At 37.7% G+C, this 14074-nt stretch overlaps 1 protein-coding gene and 1 long non-coding RNA gene across 2 annotated transcripts; one reads left to right on the forward strand and one right to left on the reverse strand.

The window, feature by feature from the left end:
- Nucleotides 1-244: 244 nt before the first annotated feature.
- On the forward strand, nucleotides 245-6072 carry LOC148779460 (uncharacterized). The gene is made up of 2 exons (XR_016046239.1): nucleotides 245-413; nucleotides 5595-6072. It is a non-coding gene; the product is annotated as an uncharacterized LOC148779460 (long non-coding RNA).
- LOC18424650 (Transducin/WD40 repeat-like superfamily protein) lies at nucleotides 5695-13846 on the reverse strand. The gene is made up of 5 exons (XM_006829233.4): nucleotides 13256-13846; nucleotides 12823-12921; nucleotides 7393-8480; nucleotides 6995-7256; nucleotides 5695-6070 (listed from the first exon to the last, which is right to left on the reverse strand). The coding sequence occupies exons 1-5, from the start codon at nucleotides 13272-13274 to the stop codon at nucleotides 5820-5822; spliced, it is 1719 nt and encodes a 572-aa protein (XP_006829296.1). The 5' UTR covers nucleotides 13275-13846; the 3' UTR covers nucleotides 5695-5819.
- Nucleotides 13847-14074: the final 228 nt, after the last annotated feature.

Raw genomic sequence — 14074 nt, forward strand, 5'->3', positions numbered from 1 at the left:
TAATATATGATAGCTAGCAAGGGATTAGATGACTAGGATCAAACCTCTCTCACCCCATTGATTTCTTCGAACAAGGGCTCTAAATGATCATCATGAGAGGCTCCTATACACTCCTAGCTAATACCTATAAAATAGCACTCCTAGCCAATACCTATAAAATAGCAGTCATATCTCTCAATCTCATTTAAAGTAGTGTTATCATGCCAAATTAGAGAGTGGAGGAGAAAAGGAGGCACGCCCTAGTGTTGTGCGCTAGAGAGAGAAAGAGAGAGAGAGAGATAAGTTTGTCCAAGAGAGAGAGAGAGCGAGAGACTCCTGGTCCAAACCATGGCCATGAGCACTTAGGCCTCTGTATTACTATGCTCCACCAAGTTCTATAGCCTTCAATTCAAGCTCCAAAGCATCACATAAAGGTATAATCACTCCCTTGGTGCTCTTTACTACACCCTTTCAAGCCCTTGCTATGCTCTCATGATCCGTTACCATACTCCAAAGTTCTGCACCCAAATTGGCTTGAATTTGGCACCACGCATCTACATAATCCTCTCTCTCTCTCTCTCTCTCTGCACTAAATAAGTCCCCTAATTGATCCTAGAGTGCGTATTTGAAGTTTCTATTGTGATTACCATATATTAAGTGTGATAGAGCTTGGATCATTGCGGTATCGGTTGGAAATCCAGTGGGGGTGTGATAAGTCCGGGAAGGTAATTCCAGGCAAATTGCATGAATTTTGGCTTCCCATAGCTCCTGCCTCCTAAGCACACATTTGTTGAGTGTTTGTAATAATTGTGATCGCATTTGAGTGATTGTTATATCCAAAAGTGTTTGATGTAATTATAAAAAAAGTTTGTATGTCTGAATTTTACTTGTTTGTACATTGTCATGTATAAAGTGCAATCTAAAGTTCTCCAAATGAATGGAAATAGCTGCAGGGATGTAAAGAGGTGTTTATGAACCTCTAATCTTGCTGTGATTGAGTTAAAAATGAGTCAAATGCCATTGTACTTCTAAAGAAAAATGTTTGTAACAAAGGTGCATACGTGTCTCTAGTAAAAATTGGCAATAGGCTGGGCCTTGGCAGTAGTACCAATGAGCTCTATGATGAAATCTCTTACTACAATCTCACCATAAGGCAGGGGCCCAAATCCCCATTGACTTACCTTTCTTCTTCTTTTTTTGTCTCTAGTAAAAATTTTAAAAGAGCTGTACCTAAGAGACTGGTATCTCCACTTATCATCTTATCCATATATGTAACATGAATGCCATCAGAATGGCCAACTGATCATGTTTTATGTAGGACCATATATATTTAGGCAGCTTTACATTATATCAGAAATAGATGAAATGAAGGCTGTTAGGTATAGAAAAACAAGTTGCAAATATATTAACCGAGTCATCAGCTCAAGGTAATTTCTTGATTGACTGTTACTCACATTAGTGGATAATCTACTCTTGAGAGGTGTGTTCAAAGATGCATATATTGTCTGTACTTATTTTCACTACATGTAGCAAGTTGACTCATGCCATTGTTTTATGTTTAGCTAAGTTGCAGTCATTATGTATATTGGTAACAGGTCTAACACCTCATTCTAAATTGAGAATCAGTTAGGCCCAGTTCTGAAGGTACCACTAATTCATGAATAATGCCATTCTCTCCCCTGCACATTCATGAAAAGCACCGTTAGGACCCTCCAGCTATTCATAAGTATGGTCCATTTCTGTCCCAATTTATATGAAAAATGTTATAATATGCTTCTCCCACCTATTTAAAAACAGAAAAGCAAAGTTGTTTTTCCCATATTCCTGGACCAAAGCATACACGGATAATTTTTTTTTTTTTTTAATAACAAATACCATCCATGAGTATATGTACGAAAGCACCCCAACTGGGTCCAGTTGGGGTCTTATTCTCTCATATTTAAAATTCACTTTCACCTATTCAAGATTCAGGTCCAGAACACATCTCAGCAAGAAAACATATTTCATGCCTTTAGGGACTAACTGACCTTGACAGACGTAAAGCACCTACTGACCTTGACAGACAACAAAACACTCCTTGATCAATCTAGAATAACTTCCACTACTCGAGTCCATGGGGCACACCTAGGAGCTTGAGCTATGGTTCTAGCAAAGAAGAAGATAGGGAAGATCCAAAAATAGAGAGAGATTAAAAAATCAGGGGTAAAAGAATGAGCACTTGTTGCTTTAGGGTTTTGAATAAAAGTCCATAACATCATCCCTCATTATGTTTGAGTACATCCCTTATATAAGAAAACCCTAAACGATATTTAATCTTGATCATCCCTCTAATCTAATCATGGCATTTTAGTACAAAAGATTTTAAGTGAATAAAAAAAACATAAAAGACTCTAGAAATTACTACTTATGCCTCTATGTAAATAAAAATACTCAAGAAATAAATAAAAGCCATAAAAGGATAGACTCATTGACTAATTTGCCCTCATGTGGTTCCTCCTGTAAACTTTAAACTTATCTCTCTTGTCTAGATATTGAGGAGCAATATTCTGGGTTGCATCAATCTCCCTTCCTCAAAAGAATTCGCCCTCGAATTTGGCGGCTCGTCGTCTGAGATATCACCACGATATGGAATGAAATGCTTGACATTAAAACATCAGAAGTGTGAATATGGCTCGGAAGCTTCAATTTGTAAGCATTGTCATTCATCTTCTGCACCACTTCACACAATCCAATCTTGCATTGGCTCAACTTTTGATATTTAGAACAACTTGATCTAGAAGAACCTCTATGACATGTAAGATTGAGCATTGAATCCGCCCCAGAGAAGATTGCCAATCTTGTAATGAATTGATGACAGTGCAATGCCGTTGCAAAAATTACAACCAAACCCATGTTTTAGAGCTTTAGCATGGGCATGTGTAGCAGCTTCCACTCTAATCTTCCACTATACCACTTAGCAATACTTGTAAGGACAAAATGAGAAGACCAAAACTCAGAGTTTCATCTCTTGGAAACATTGTAACTCGACCTTAAAGATATGCAATTCAAAACTAACATACTTGAGGAAAACCCTTTTTTTAGGATGCAAGAGAACCTTTAAACTCTAAGGCTCATTTTTGTTGAATTTGGTGAAGTCGAGATGCAAATATTAGGCACCTGAGGCTTAGGTTTTGGGGGGAAGATGATAAGGAACAATTTTGGTTCTTCCATCAAAGCAAAGCAATAAGTCGACTTGAGTTCTCTCATAGAAAATGATTTCAGCGATCTTTTGGTGAGCAACTCCAATATTAAACTCATCAGCTAAGAGTTCAGGAGAAAAATTCCTTGAACTCTGTGTGAATATCAAGTGAGACCCTAAGAAGAACAACATCATCAACATTGCCTCTATCAACACCATTCTTCTTGCTACTTTCTTTAGGGACTAAGAAACCTGTTACCTCCAATATTTTGGGAACAACAAAATCCTCTCCAATAGTAGGATTTTCTTCTTGATTCTCTTTACAGACTTTCTCCATGATTGTTCTCGGATGGAGTTCCATAACACCTACTCACATCATCATAGATTTCGTGCCTAAGTCAAGACATTGTGCACCAAACTCTTGAATAGCATCACACCATGAATCTGACCCGTCTGACACCAACTTGGTCACCGACTCATCTTCCTTGATCTCATCCTCCAAGGGTGGAGCTTCCATCTGCGCAAAACGCAAAGCTTAGGTTTCGATCAATCTCCTCAGATCTACAATCCCTTCTCGCGAACTAGCATCAAATGCTTCTATGGTTCTTATTTTTCCTCCTTTTCTCTACATGTAGGCATGATTGTTGATCTAGGGCACAAAATTTGAGATTACAATACCGTGCTACGGTAACATGCTACAATACCATGCTACAGTACCGTCCAGTGTTTCAAAAAGTGTTAGGTGCCAGGGGGGTTCCAGGCCGCCCAACGCCTAGGCAGGTGCCCAGGTTGGTGCTCAAGCCCTTTTCTAAAGACTCAAAATCTTCTAAAAAACCTTCTAATAGATTTATAAAACATCAAAAATTAAATCTAATATCAATGAATGATGCTTAAATCAATTTCTCGTAACTTTGAGAAACCCTTTGATATTATAAAAATCACCAAAAACTAGCTTTTTAAGATTTTTCTCTCTAAAATAGGCTCTAATGGGTTTTAGATTTTAAATGAACTTAAAACCCACAATTTTGTCCCTTTAGTATTAAAACAATGACCAAAAAATGCCCTCAACGAGTGGCATTTCCGCACCTGGGCGGGGCGTAGGCTCTGGGCGCCCGTCTAAGTGGGTTCCCAGGCACCTAGACAGCCGCCCAGGCACTGGGCGATCTGCTTTTTAAATCATTGGTACCTTCCTTAGGCTCTGATACCAACCTGGCGCAAACCTAATAGCTTGAGCTAGTGTTTTAGCAAGAAGATAGGGAAGATCCAAAATTAGAAATTGATTCAAAAACCAAAGGTAAAAGAATGAGCACTTACTGCTCTAGGGTTTTGAATAAAAGTCCATAACATCATCCCTCATTATGCTTGAGCACAATGTACATCCCTTATATTAGAAAATCCTAGTCATCCATCTAATCTAATCATGGCCATTTATTGTAAAAGACTTTAAGTGAATAAAACAACATAAAATACTCTAAAAATTTCTACTTATACCCTTAAGTGAATAAAAAGACTCAAAAAATAAATAAAATCCATAAAAAGATAGACTCAATAACTAATTTGCCCTTTTGTGGTTCCTTTTATAAACTTTTAAGCTTATATCTCTTGTCTAGATACTAGAGAGAAGTATTCTGGGTTGCATCACTCCAGAACTCGCATAACTTCACAGCAGCTTGCACCCCTTGGAAACAAGTGAAAAACAGTTTTTTGTTTTTCCAAAGCTGCCACCACTTTGGCAGTGTTTTCACAGTAAGAAGGGTCAAGAGGTCAAGAAATTCCATCACCCATGAACAGTAGAGCATACCTAGCTAGGCGGTTTTACACTCCTAAATAGGTGGAGGAAAAAGAATGGCCATATTCGTTGTTAATTGTGCAATTCAAACAGTGCCTAAAGTTCTGGACTTAATGAAGATCAGGGCTTTAAGTTTGCGCCGCCTTTCCTGGCCTCTACAACATCTAAAGGGATCAATATACGGATTCTAGCCAGCTTTCTAATCCACTAAAACCCAATCTTCTTGGTAATTGCCCCTCAAATGAATGGATCAAAAATCATTTGCTTCTCATTTTATTTCTGCACTAGCTCTTACTGTTGCTCCTTCAGATTCTCGGCTGGAGGTTGCTCATTTAAACAGGGTTCTCCTTTCAGGTCTGGGTTGGATGTAACATAACTCGGTGTGCTAAACTAAATGGTTATAGCTCAAATGGCAAGAATGTATGTCCTATGCCCTGCATAACATCTGTATTTTTTTTTTGGCAACATTGTCCATCACTTGGGAGTTTAAAATTTGTATTCTATTTTGTATTTCTTTTGTCATGCATGGCATAAAGAATTTCACAGCTGTACTTCAGAGAATTTATTTCTGGGGTTTGTACTCCATTCTTTTACTCTCAATTATCTTTTAGCATATTTTCCTTACCCAGCTTATATGTGTACTGACAGGCACGCAGCATGCACATATGAAGATATGCACAAACGAACATGCACAAAATTTAGATAGCGTGATGCAGCAAATGTCAAAAGAAAAGTTAACAATGACAAATTCTGGTAAAGGGAAACATTGTGTATTCAATGTGGTTTTACATTTTACAATCTCATCTTTGTGAGAATCCAGTGTCTTAGACAAGCAGAAAAGTGGGTAATAAACAGAAACCATAATTAGAGGATCTAGTAATCGTCTGTTACATCATCTTCAAATACACAAGTACCATTTTCCAGGCCCTCAAGTGATTTTGACTTCCTTAATGATGAATCTTCCACATGCAAAGGGGGGCGCCCATTTTTCTTTTCCTTCTTTGATACCTTCGTTGATGCTTTGGCCTTTGTAATAGGCTTTCGACACTTCTCTGCTTGCATTACGGTCCATTTTTCTGATGGCTTCCTTTTCCTTTTCAAGTGGAAATCCGAGCCAACATCCTCTGCAACACATGCACTAATCAATTCCAGCATATACTCAATAACAAGAAAAGCTACAAAGTTTCAGACTCTTGAAAAACAATTAAAAAAGAAAAATTCATGTCCCGAAAATATAAGAAAGGAAGAATAAATTCAAGATGAGTTTTGAATTTATCATATTTACAAAATTGAACTTGGTGGGTTGGCTTCAAAAGTTGGCTTTATAGCATCACACAGTTAATTCAACAATAATGCTTCAAAGTGCAGTAGAGTGTAGTCCTTCCTAGTTTTAAGTTGTTCTATAATTAGGCGAGGAAATGCTAAAGAAAGAAGGGACATGTCTAAAACAGGTAACAAGTACTCAGAGACATGTCAGAATTGAAACATACCCTGGTATACAAACACAAAGATAAGACATAAAAGCAGATAGATTCAAAAGGGCCAGAGCTATGTCCTTGTGAAAACATACCCTAGCATAGAAATAAAAAAAATCAAGCCTAAAGAAAGATAGATCTAACAAGGCTGCAAGTCAAGGTTCATAGTGGGTGCACTCAAGAATGCCCAAATTAACTGGATCGCCATTACCCGAGTGACATTCTGCAGTTGAGGTGAACAAACCACAGTTGTTCAAAAATGACAATTTCGGTTTGTTTGACGTATGACATACTATAAAGACAAGCTGCATTAATGTTTTAAACTTTTAAACTCATGGAAGAAGGCCCGTTTCAAAATCTTTGGCCAGTTATCAGATTTGACAAAATGGGCAGGCACCAGTTGTTGTCAGTCATATCTTTCTCATGAGCGAAAACACAAGGAACAGCTTCATAAGGTTTCTGTACTCTATCAGTGGATTTGACTTGTTTAAGGTATCAAATATAAAGATATGCTGCATTTAATGTTCTGAATTCATGAGAAAGAATAGAAGTAATTCAAATACTTGGGTCTACCTTCGACAGGACTTGAACCAGGATTAAGATCAGGACCATTCACTCTCCCAACCTCCGAAAGTGGTGAGTCAGAGTGAGTGCTGTCATTTAACTTGGAGTGGCTTTCCAAATACTTATCTTGGTCCTCAGGGACATCAAGCACAGGGACCGTCGGTAGAAAGCACAGTTCTTCTTCAGATGTATCGGAATCACTAAAAGCTGAATTCCCTTCAACTGTCATGATATCGACTTCTTCATCTTCATTAACATCCGTTGCTTTCACCTACAGAGTAGAGAAAGCAACGACAGCAGATACTTAGTCCAGAAAAACCAAAAGTTAAAGAAGGGCAGAAGCAGAACATACAATGGATAAAGTTGCTATACAAAAGTCAATACCATGATAAAATAAAATTTTGTACCTTCTCAGTTTCAGGCATTAAATCAAATTCATCTTCTCTCTCCACATATTCTTCATTTTCCTCGAGCTCCTTAAAATCAGGAGCAAAAGCACTCCAATTCTCTGTATAATCTTTAGCCCATATATACACCAACCCAGATAAAGAGACCGAGACCACCACTGGGTGCAGGGGATGCCAAGTCAAATCTGTCACAGCTTCTTTAGGGCCTTCTAAGATCTTCGCAAATTGACCAGCCCTACCCCAGATAAATATCTTATGCTCTCCTTTACTTGCAGATGCAGCAACTACCCACTCCCCATCACCACTGAAACATGGAGCTTTCCAGTGCATCCTAGTGATTGAATCCTGAAACTCCCGGAAAAAGGACAAACATTTAGACCCAACCTCCTTCAACTTCACAATTCTTCCAACCTCCTCACTGCTTTTGGCAAGTTCTTGAAGAGCTCTTTTAGCATCTTTCTGTGGAAGATGGTTTTCATAGACCCGAATAGTCCTATCATTGGAATTCACGAGAAGGTACTGCCCACTACGACTAAACACAATGTTTTTAATAACAGCGCCACCTGGGACTGGAACCATAGCATACACTTCAATGCTATTAGTGTCAATTATAAGTATTTCTCCCTTTGAATTCCCAACATACACCAAATCCCCATGCTTATTGAAACTTGCAGCAGTTGGCGTATAAGGTGGGGTCCCATCTGCAAACTTGTTTCGAAAGTGAGGAACAGAGTCATCGCCCCCATCAGGAACCCAAGCTGGAAGCACGATTGTAGTTCCAGAAATCATATCAACAAGGACAGGGGCACTTGAGAGAGGGCATGCCAAACAAAAGGTTGGGCTACAGGAACCCGGATATAGGCGAGCATGAAGAGCAGTATGTTGAAGAGTAGCACGAGCTATCTTCTCCCCATTGACAACATCCCACAGAGTGAGGGACTTATCGGTGGCTGAAGCTAGAAGGCGGTACCCATACTTTGACCAAGATATGCTGGTGATGGGGGAGGTGCAATCCTTATCACGAAGTTCTTTGGCAATCCCTCTGGTTTCAAAATCCCAGATTACACAACTCCCATCAGAGCATCCAGCTGGATGAACAAACAGTGAAAGTAAGTCTATTTCATTAATGTTGGAATTGATGTACAAAATTTTGCACAAAAGAGAAAAGAGAAGTTCACTCAAGCTTCCCAGTTGCCATCTGAATGAATATCACAGATCCCAGTACCAACACAAACTATCAAAAATAAGGGGAATTTTGCTCCCTCTCAGTTCTGCTTTCTATTTGAAATTTAAAATTTGCAAATACTTATTGCATATCAGATGAGCTACCATCAGTCTATGTTAAATATCTTAAGATCAACCATATGATGAAACACACAGATGTCAAATGCCACATAGACAGCAGCAGGCATGTGAGTCAGAAAATCAATAGGGATTGTACAATGAAATCATTTACTTTTGGCAGAAGCTTACAACTACTTATAACCGTCTGATGTGAAATTTGACTACTTGGGGGTGTCACAAAATTCAAAAAAATTTCTTTTGAACTTTGAGCTTGGTCAATGGAATAAATGCAGCTTCCCAATTTCATTAATGTTGGAATTGATGTACAAAATTTTGCACAAAAGAGAAAAGAGAAGTTCACTCAAGCTTCCCAGTTGCCATCTGAATGAATATCACAGATCCCAGTACCAACACAAACTATCAAAAATAAGGGGAATTTTGCTCCCTCTCAGTTCTGCTTTCTATTTGAAATTTAAAATTTGCAAATACTTATTGCATATCAGATGAGCTACCATCAATCTATGTTAAATATCTTAAGATCAACCATATGATGAAACACACAGATGTCAAATGCCACATAGACAGCAGCAGGCATGTGAGTCAGAAAATCAATAGGGATTGTACAATGAAATCATTTACTTTTGGCAGAAGCTTACAACTACTTATAACCGTCTGATGTGAAATTTGACTACTTGGGGGTGTCACAAAGTTCAAAAAAATTTCTTTTGAACTTTGAGCTTGGTCAATGGAATAAATGCAGCTTCCCAATTTCACATGAGAATCAATATTGTTCCAAAAATAGTTTAAATAGAAGTTTCAGGCATAACTACTCAAAACTAGAGCTAAAGAGGAAAAGGACAAAATAACACTAAACATAAAAAAAAAATTAAAAATTAAAAAATCTGGCCCCTCCCCCCAACCCCCGCAAAAAAAGAGGGAAAAAATAAAAAAGAATTTCAAAATTTAGTACGTGAATTCTTAGTTCAATTTCAAATTACTGCAACATATATACATTATGGTCCTTTTCCTTCAGAAACTAGGACGAACGTATCATACATGATGTTGCTGTTAATCCCAGAACATGAGGAGGTACTTTGTTATCTCTGTCCCCCCGACCCCCCCCCCCCCCCCCCCTCCACTAACACATTAAGCTCACCACAACAAGACGGATACTGCTTTATACATGGGAAACCCGTCAGTCGCCACCTTCCCCATGTACCTCACTATACCATTCTTCCTGGGCAAACCACCATTACACCGTTCCAAAGGCAGCAGTACATAAGATCCAACTAACACAGTATAGCAAATCATATTATGGTTGGATTCAATTCATAGTTGCTCATCCTCTTCTCAAACATCTTAGTATATGCGTTTATGTCTTCTATCATTTCTCTCCATGTGCCTGGGTAATTGATTTGGGAGCATTCAACAATATAGCACGAAGTTCAATTATTCTCTGCTCATCCATCCATTTGCATGGAAGGGTTCCATGTTCAAAAGCATTCTTGCCCATTGTTACCATTGGTACTATAAACTTCTCCAAATTTTCTTTGATATCGATGTTTTCCAACTCCCAATTTTTTCCCAACAGATTTTTCATTCTTTCTATCAATCCAAAGCATGTGTCATCCAACTTCCTATATGGCCAGCTGACATATCTCAACTTGGCCACCTCATCATATCAATCCTCAAAAAGGAAGGGTTTACAGTATACCCTTCCTTTTAGCACATACAAACATGTCGAAAACACATTTCATGGAATAAAGGGTGACCACCCAAAACAAACAATAGAAAGGCACGAGTACCCATAAAAGGACAAAAAAAGGTACAAATCCATCTTTAACAACGACAGCAAATAACATGTCTACTGATTGAAGTCACTCATTGCGAGGACCACTTCTCATTTACCATGTTGATCAACATATGGGAGTGAAATAACCACTCAACACCTTAAAATGATTTTTATGAATACGTTGAGTTATATGAATTCAAATGATTTACACCATGCATAGAGACAAGCCAATCTGCTTGCAACTTATCTTATCAACAGAAGTGTCAATTCCTCAAATTATAATATCAAAAATAATGGGTAACTTCTGAGTTCCTTTTGGTTAGAAACTAGATATTTATGACTTTGAAATGCTCAAAATAAAAATTGCAATTACCCAGGAAAACAAAACGTGAAAGGAAAAGCCCTTAGCAATTGTCCTAAGGAACAAGAATCACTAATGTGTGGAAAAAGGTAGAGCAGAGAAAGGCAAAGACCATCTAACTTTGCATAAATTCCAGAGGCAACACACAGTCCATGTTCATTCTAAAAACTAAATTTAGAATCTGTAGACCCATTGCTTATGGGAAACTAATACTGGAAAACATAAAAAGAAACCAAAAATGCTTCCAAACAAAGATTGCAATTAGCAGCAATGTGAATGGTAAATAGATGCAACAACTCCTTCCTCAAACCTAAAGATTGAGTGGGTCACAATGTAATTAAAATAGAAGATCCGTATCATGTTATAAACGATGGAACGTGCCTTGAATGGTCTAAACTGCTACAGATTAGCCAATAAGGCTACTCTACTTCTTGATGTATTTACAGATCCCTTGGGGAAGATCAGCTGCATTAGTCAGCTTCATCCACTAATGCACTGATGCAGCATACAAATCAACACCTTGGTATCCTCAATTTAACAAAAGATTTAGTTTCAGCTTTTGATTCTTAATTTGGAATATAGTTGGCTTGTAAGGACTTAAAATCCAATTAGTCACATATGTAGATTATTAATTGCCTAATGTTACATGATCCATGCTACATTCTACATCCCAAGGAAAAGAACATCCTTAGAGTTGAACAGGAATGAAGAATAAAGGGGGGAGCACTCTCTGAAAGAGTATAATGGCAGGATTCATGTAGCCAACCCCAAATAGTTGGAAAAAGACTTTGATGATGATGATGACTCTCTTAGAGGCCTTTTTACTAAGCATCTCCATAAAGCGGAACTCTACCGCTGAGGACCGCCTAAAATAGGATTCCCGTAACTATGATAGGACACTCATCACCATCCTAGCCTCTCAATTTGAATTTCAAAATTGATCATTCATTTACTGTGGACTCATCACAATTCTCAGCCTAGAAATGCACAATTACATAAACAAAACAAACCTACACAATACAGTCACCAGACAGCATGTGGTCCAGAACCTTAACTTTGAATCTATTCACCAAACTATTCAACCCAAAAACCCGCGACCAACTTCAACTACGCCATGTGTCTAAGCATTATTGCAAACAATTCATTATCAACACCTCAATTAGCCACCATGGACGCAAATAATTGTATGTCCCTGAAGTAGCTTCCTCTTTCACAGTGTTGAAGAAAGATCTATAACTGGACTCTAGAAGATTCTCTTATATTTCGTTCTACTGAATGCAATTTTGCATTACTCTAAGATCTCTAGTACATGATGCATCTATAGCATATTATTCTTTGTCCTTCTTCCTTCAAAATGCACACATGCTTCCTTATAAATGATGATACACAGCATGATCGACCTCAAAGAGGCCTCCAAGTTCAAGCACAATGTTTGTAATATCAACTGTTACTCATTTATGTCCCAATTCCAACAAGAAACAAGACGGTCACTAGCACATTCAAGATTGATGCCACAAATAATTTTGTGAGGATTCTATGCATAATGATCACCCCTTTAACATTGCTCTAACTGTTCAAGCAACTATGAAAGCAACAGTGGTCATCAATTGAATAGTCAGTGGCTATTCCCATATTAGAAATTGAAATTTGATGGAAGAATATACAAGTGCAGACATCACAAAACCAATGGACACAAAGTCATAAACACATATAATAGCAACTAGCAAGCAACGAGGGAGAGAGCGAGAGAGAGAGAGAGAGAGAGGCCATGTCCAATATGTTAGCATGAGATGCAGCTACAATAAACTTCTATAATGCAAAGAACCACAAAACAACATTCCTACTACTGCAGTTCAGACATCAAACTCCATGAGTTCATTTAGGTTGACTTTGTGAATGGTACTGATCCATTAAGCATGAGCCCTAAATCAGAAATCCAAAAAAGATCTGAAAATACAGACTAAATGAGAAAAAGCCAAAAGGGAAAATATACCAGCGAGAAGGGTGCCCCGTCGATTAAATGCAATGCACTTCATCACCCCATGTTGCAGAAACTCCTCTATTACTTCTGGAAAATCACCCTGCAACGGGTCTACACAAACCCAACAAGACATAGTAATCAATTGATCTTCCATTCATCAAAAGACATGGGGAGAGAAAAGATATGGGAAAATAAGCTAAACCATTTACAATAAAGAACGAGTAGAATGAGAAAAAAACACAACTATCCTTAGTTGATGCTTAATAGCTGCATTAGGAGTAAACAATACCCGGACATTCAAAGGCCAAAGGAAACTGAATGAAAAGATGGGATTCAATGGTAATAAATAATAAATAACCAAGCAATCTGAAAAGATGGCATTCAACAGTAAAAAACAATAAATAACATCAAATTTTCAAAGAGAGAAGATAGAAAAGAAACTAACCAATTATGGAGATGTTCATGCTGTCCCCAAATTCAATTTATTCTCCGAAACTATTCAAGTCTTCAAAATCAGACATAAAACCTCCAATGTAATTTTAGGGCAGGAAAGGACAATCTTTTTACTTTAGTTTCTGGTTACGAAGGCAATGAGGGTTACTGGGTTAGTGAGAAAAATAAACAGAAAATGAACCCTAACTCGCAGGTACCTGTGAGCTGGGGCGTTCAATGAATTAGTAGAGAGCGAAAGTCTGAATTTGAGTACCAGTCCAAGTCCATAAATAAGGGAAATGGGTTGGAGAGAGAGACGATTATCAAGAGAGAGAAACCTTATGTGCTGCAAATTTGATGGGAGGTTGAACGTACAAAAGATCCATCGTCGATTAAATTGCAGAGAATCTCGAATATATGAGTTCTCGTTTGGATATAATTTGCAAGAGATGACTAAGACATACAATAAACCCTAATTGTTTTTGGGATGAGAGAGAAACTCACCCAAATCATATTGATTGAGCATTTCAAGATTCATGAAAGAGAAAACTCAATTTTTGGAGGGATGGTACATCGATGGTTTATTTTATGTACTTTAATTAGTGGTTTTTTTTATTTTAGTTGTTATTTGTTATTTTTGTCGTATATAGAATTAGTTATTTATTTTAAATTAATAATTAATAATTATGGTTAAATGGAACGAACAACTAGGATTTCGTAAGTGTTTTTTAAGATTTTAAGTTACTTTAATTCTTGTATTTAAAAAGAGTAGCACCGTTCTCGAGAAATTATTGTATATAAAGGGAGTAATTATCTCGAAAGGGGATATGTG

This window comes from Amborella trichopoda, chromosome 12 (assembly GCF_054954075.1).
Source record: "Amborella trichopoda isolate Santa Cruz 75 chromosome 12, AtrichopodaSantaCruz75HAP2 v2.0, whole genome shotgun sequence".
NCBI lineage: Eukaryota > Viridiplantae > Streptophyta > Magnoliopsida > Amborellales > Amborellaceae > Amborella > Amborella trichopoda.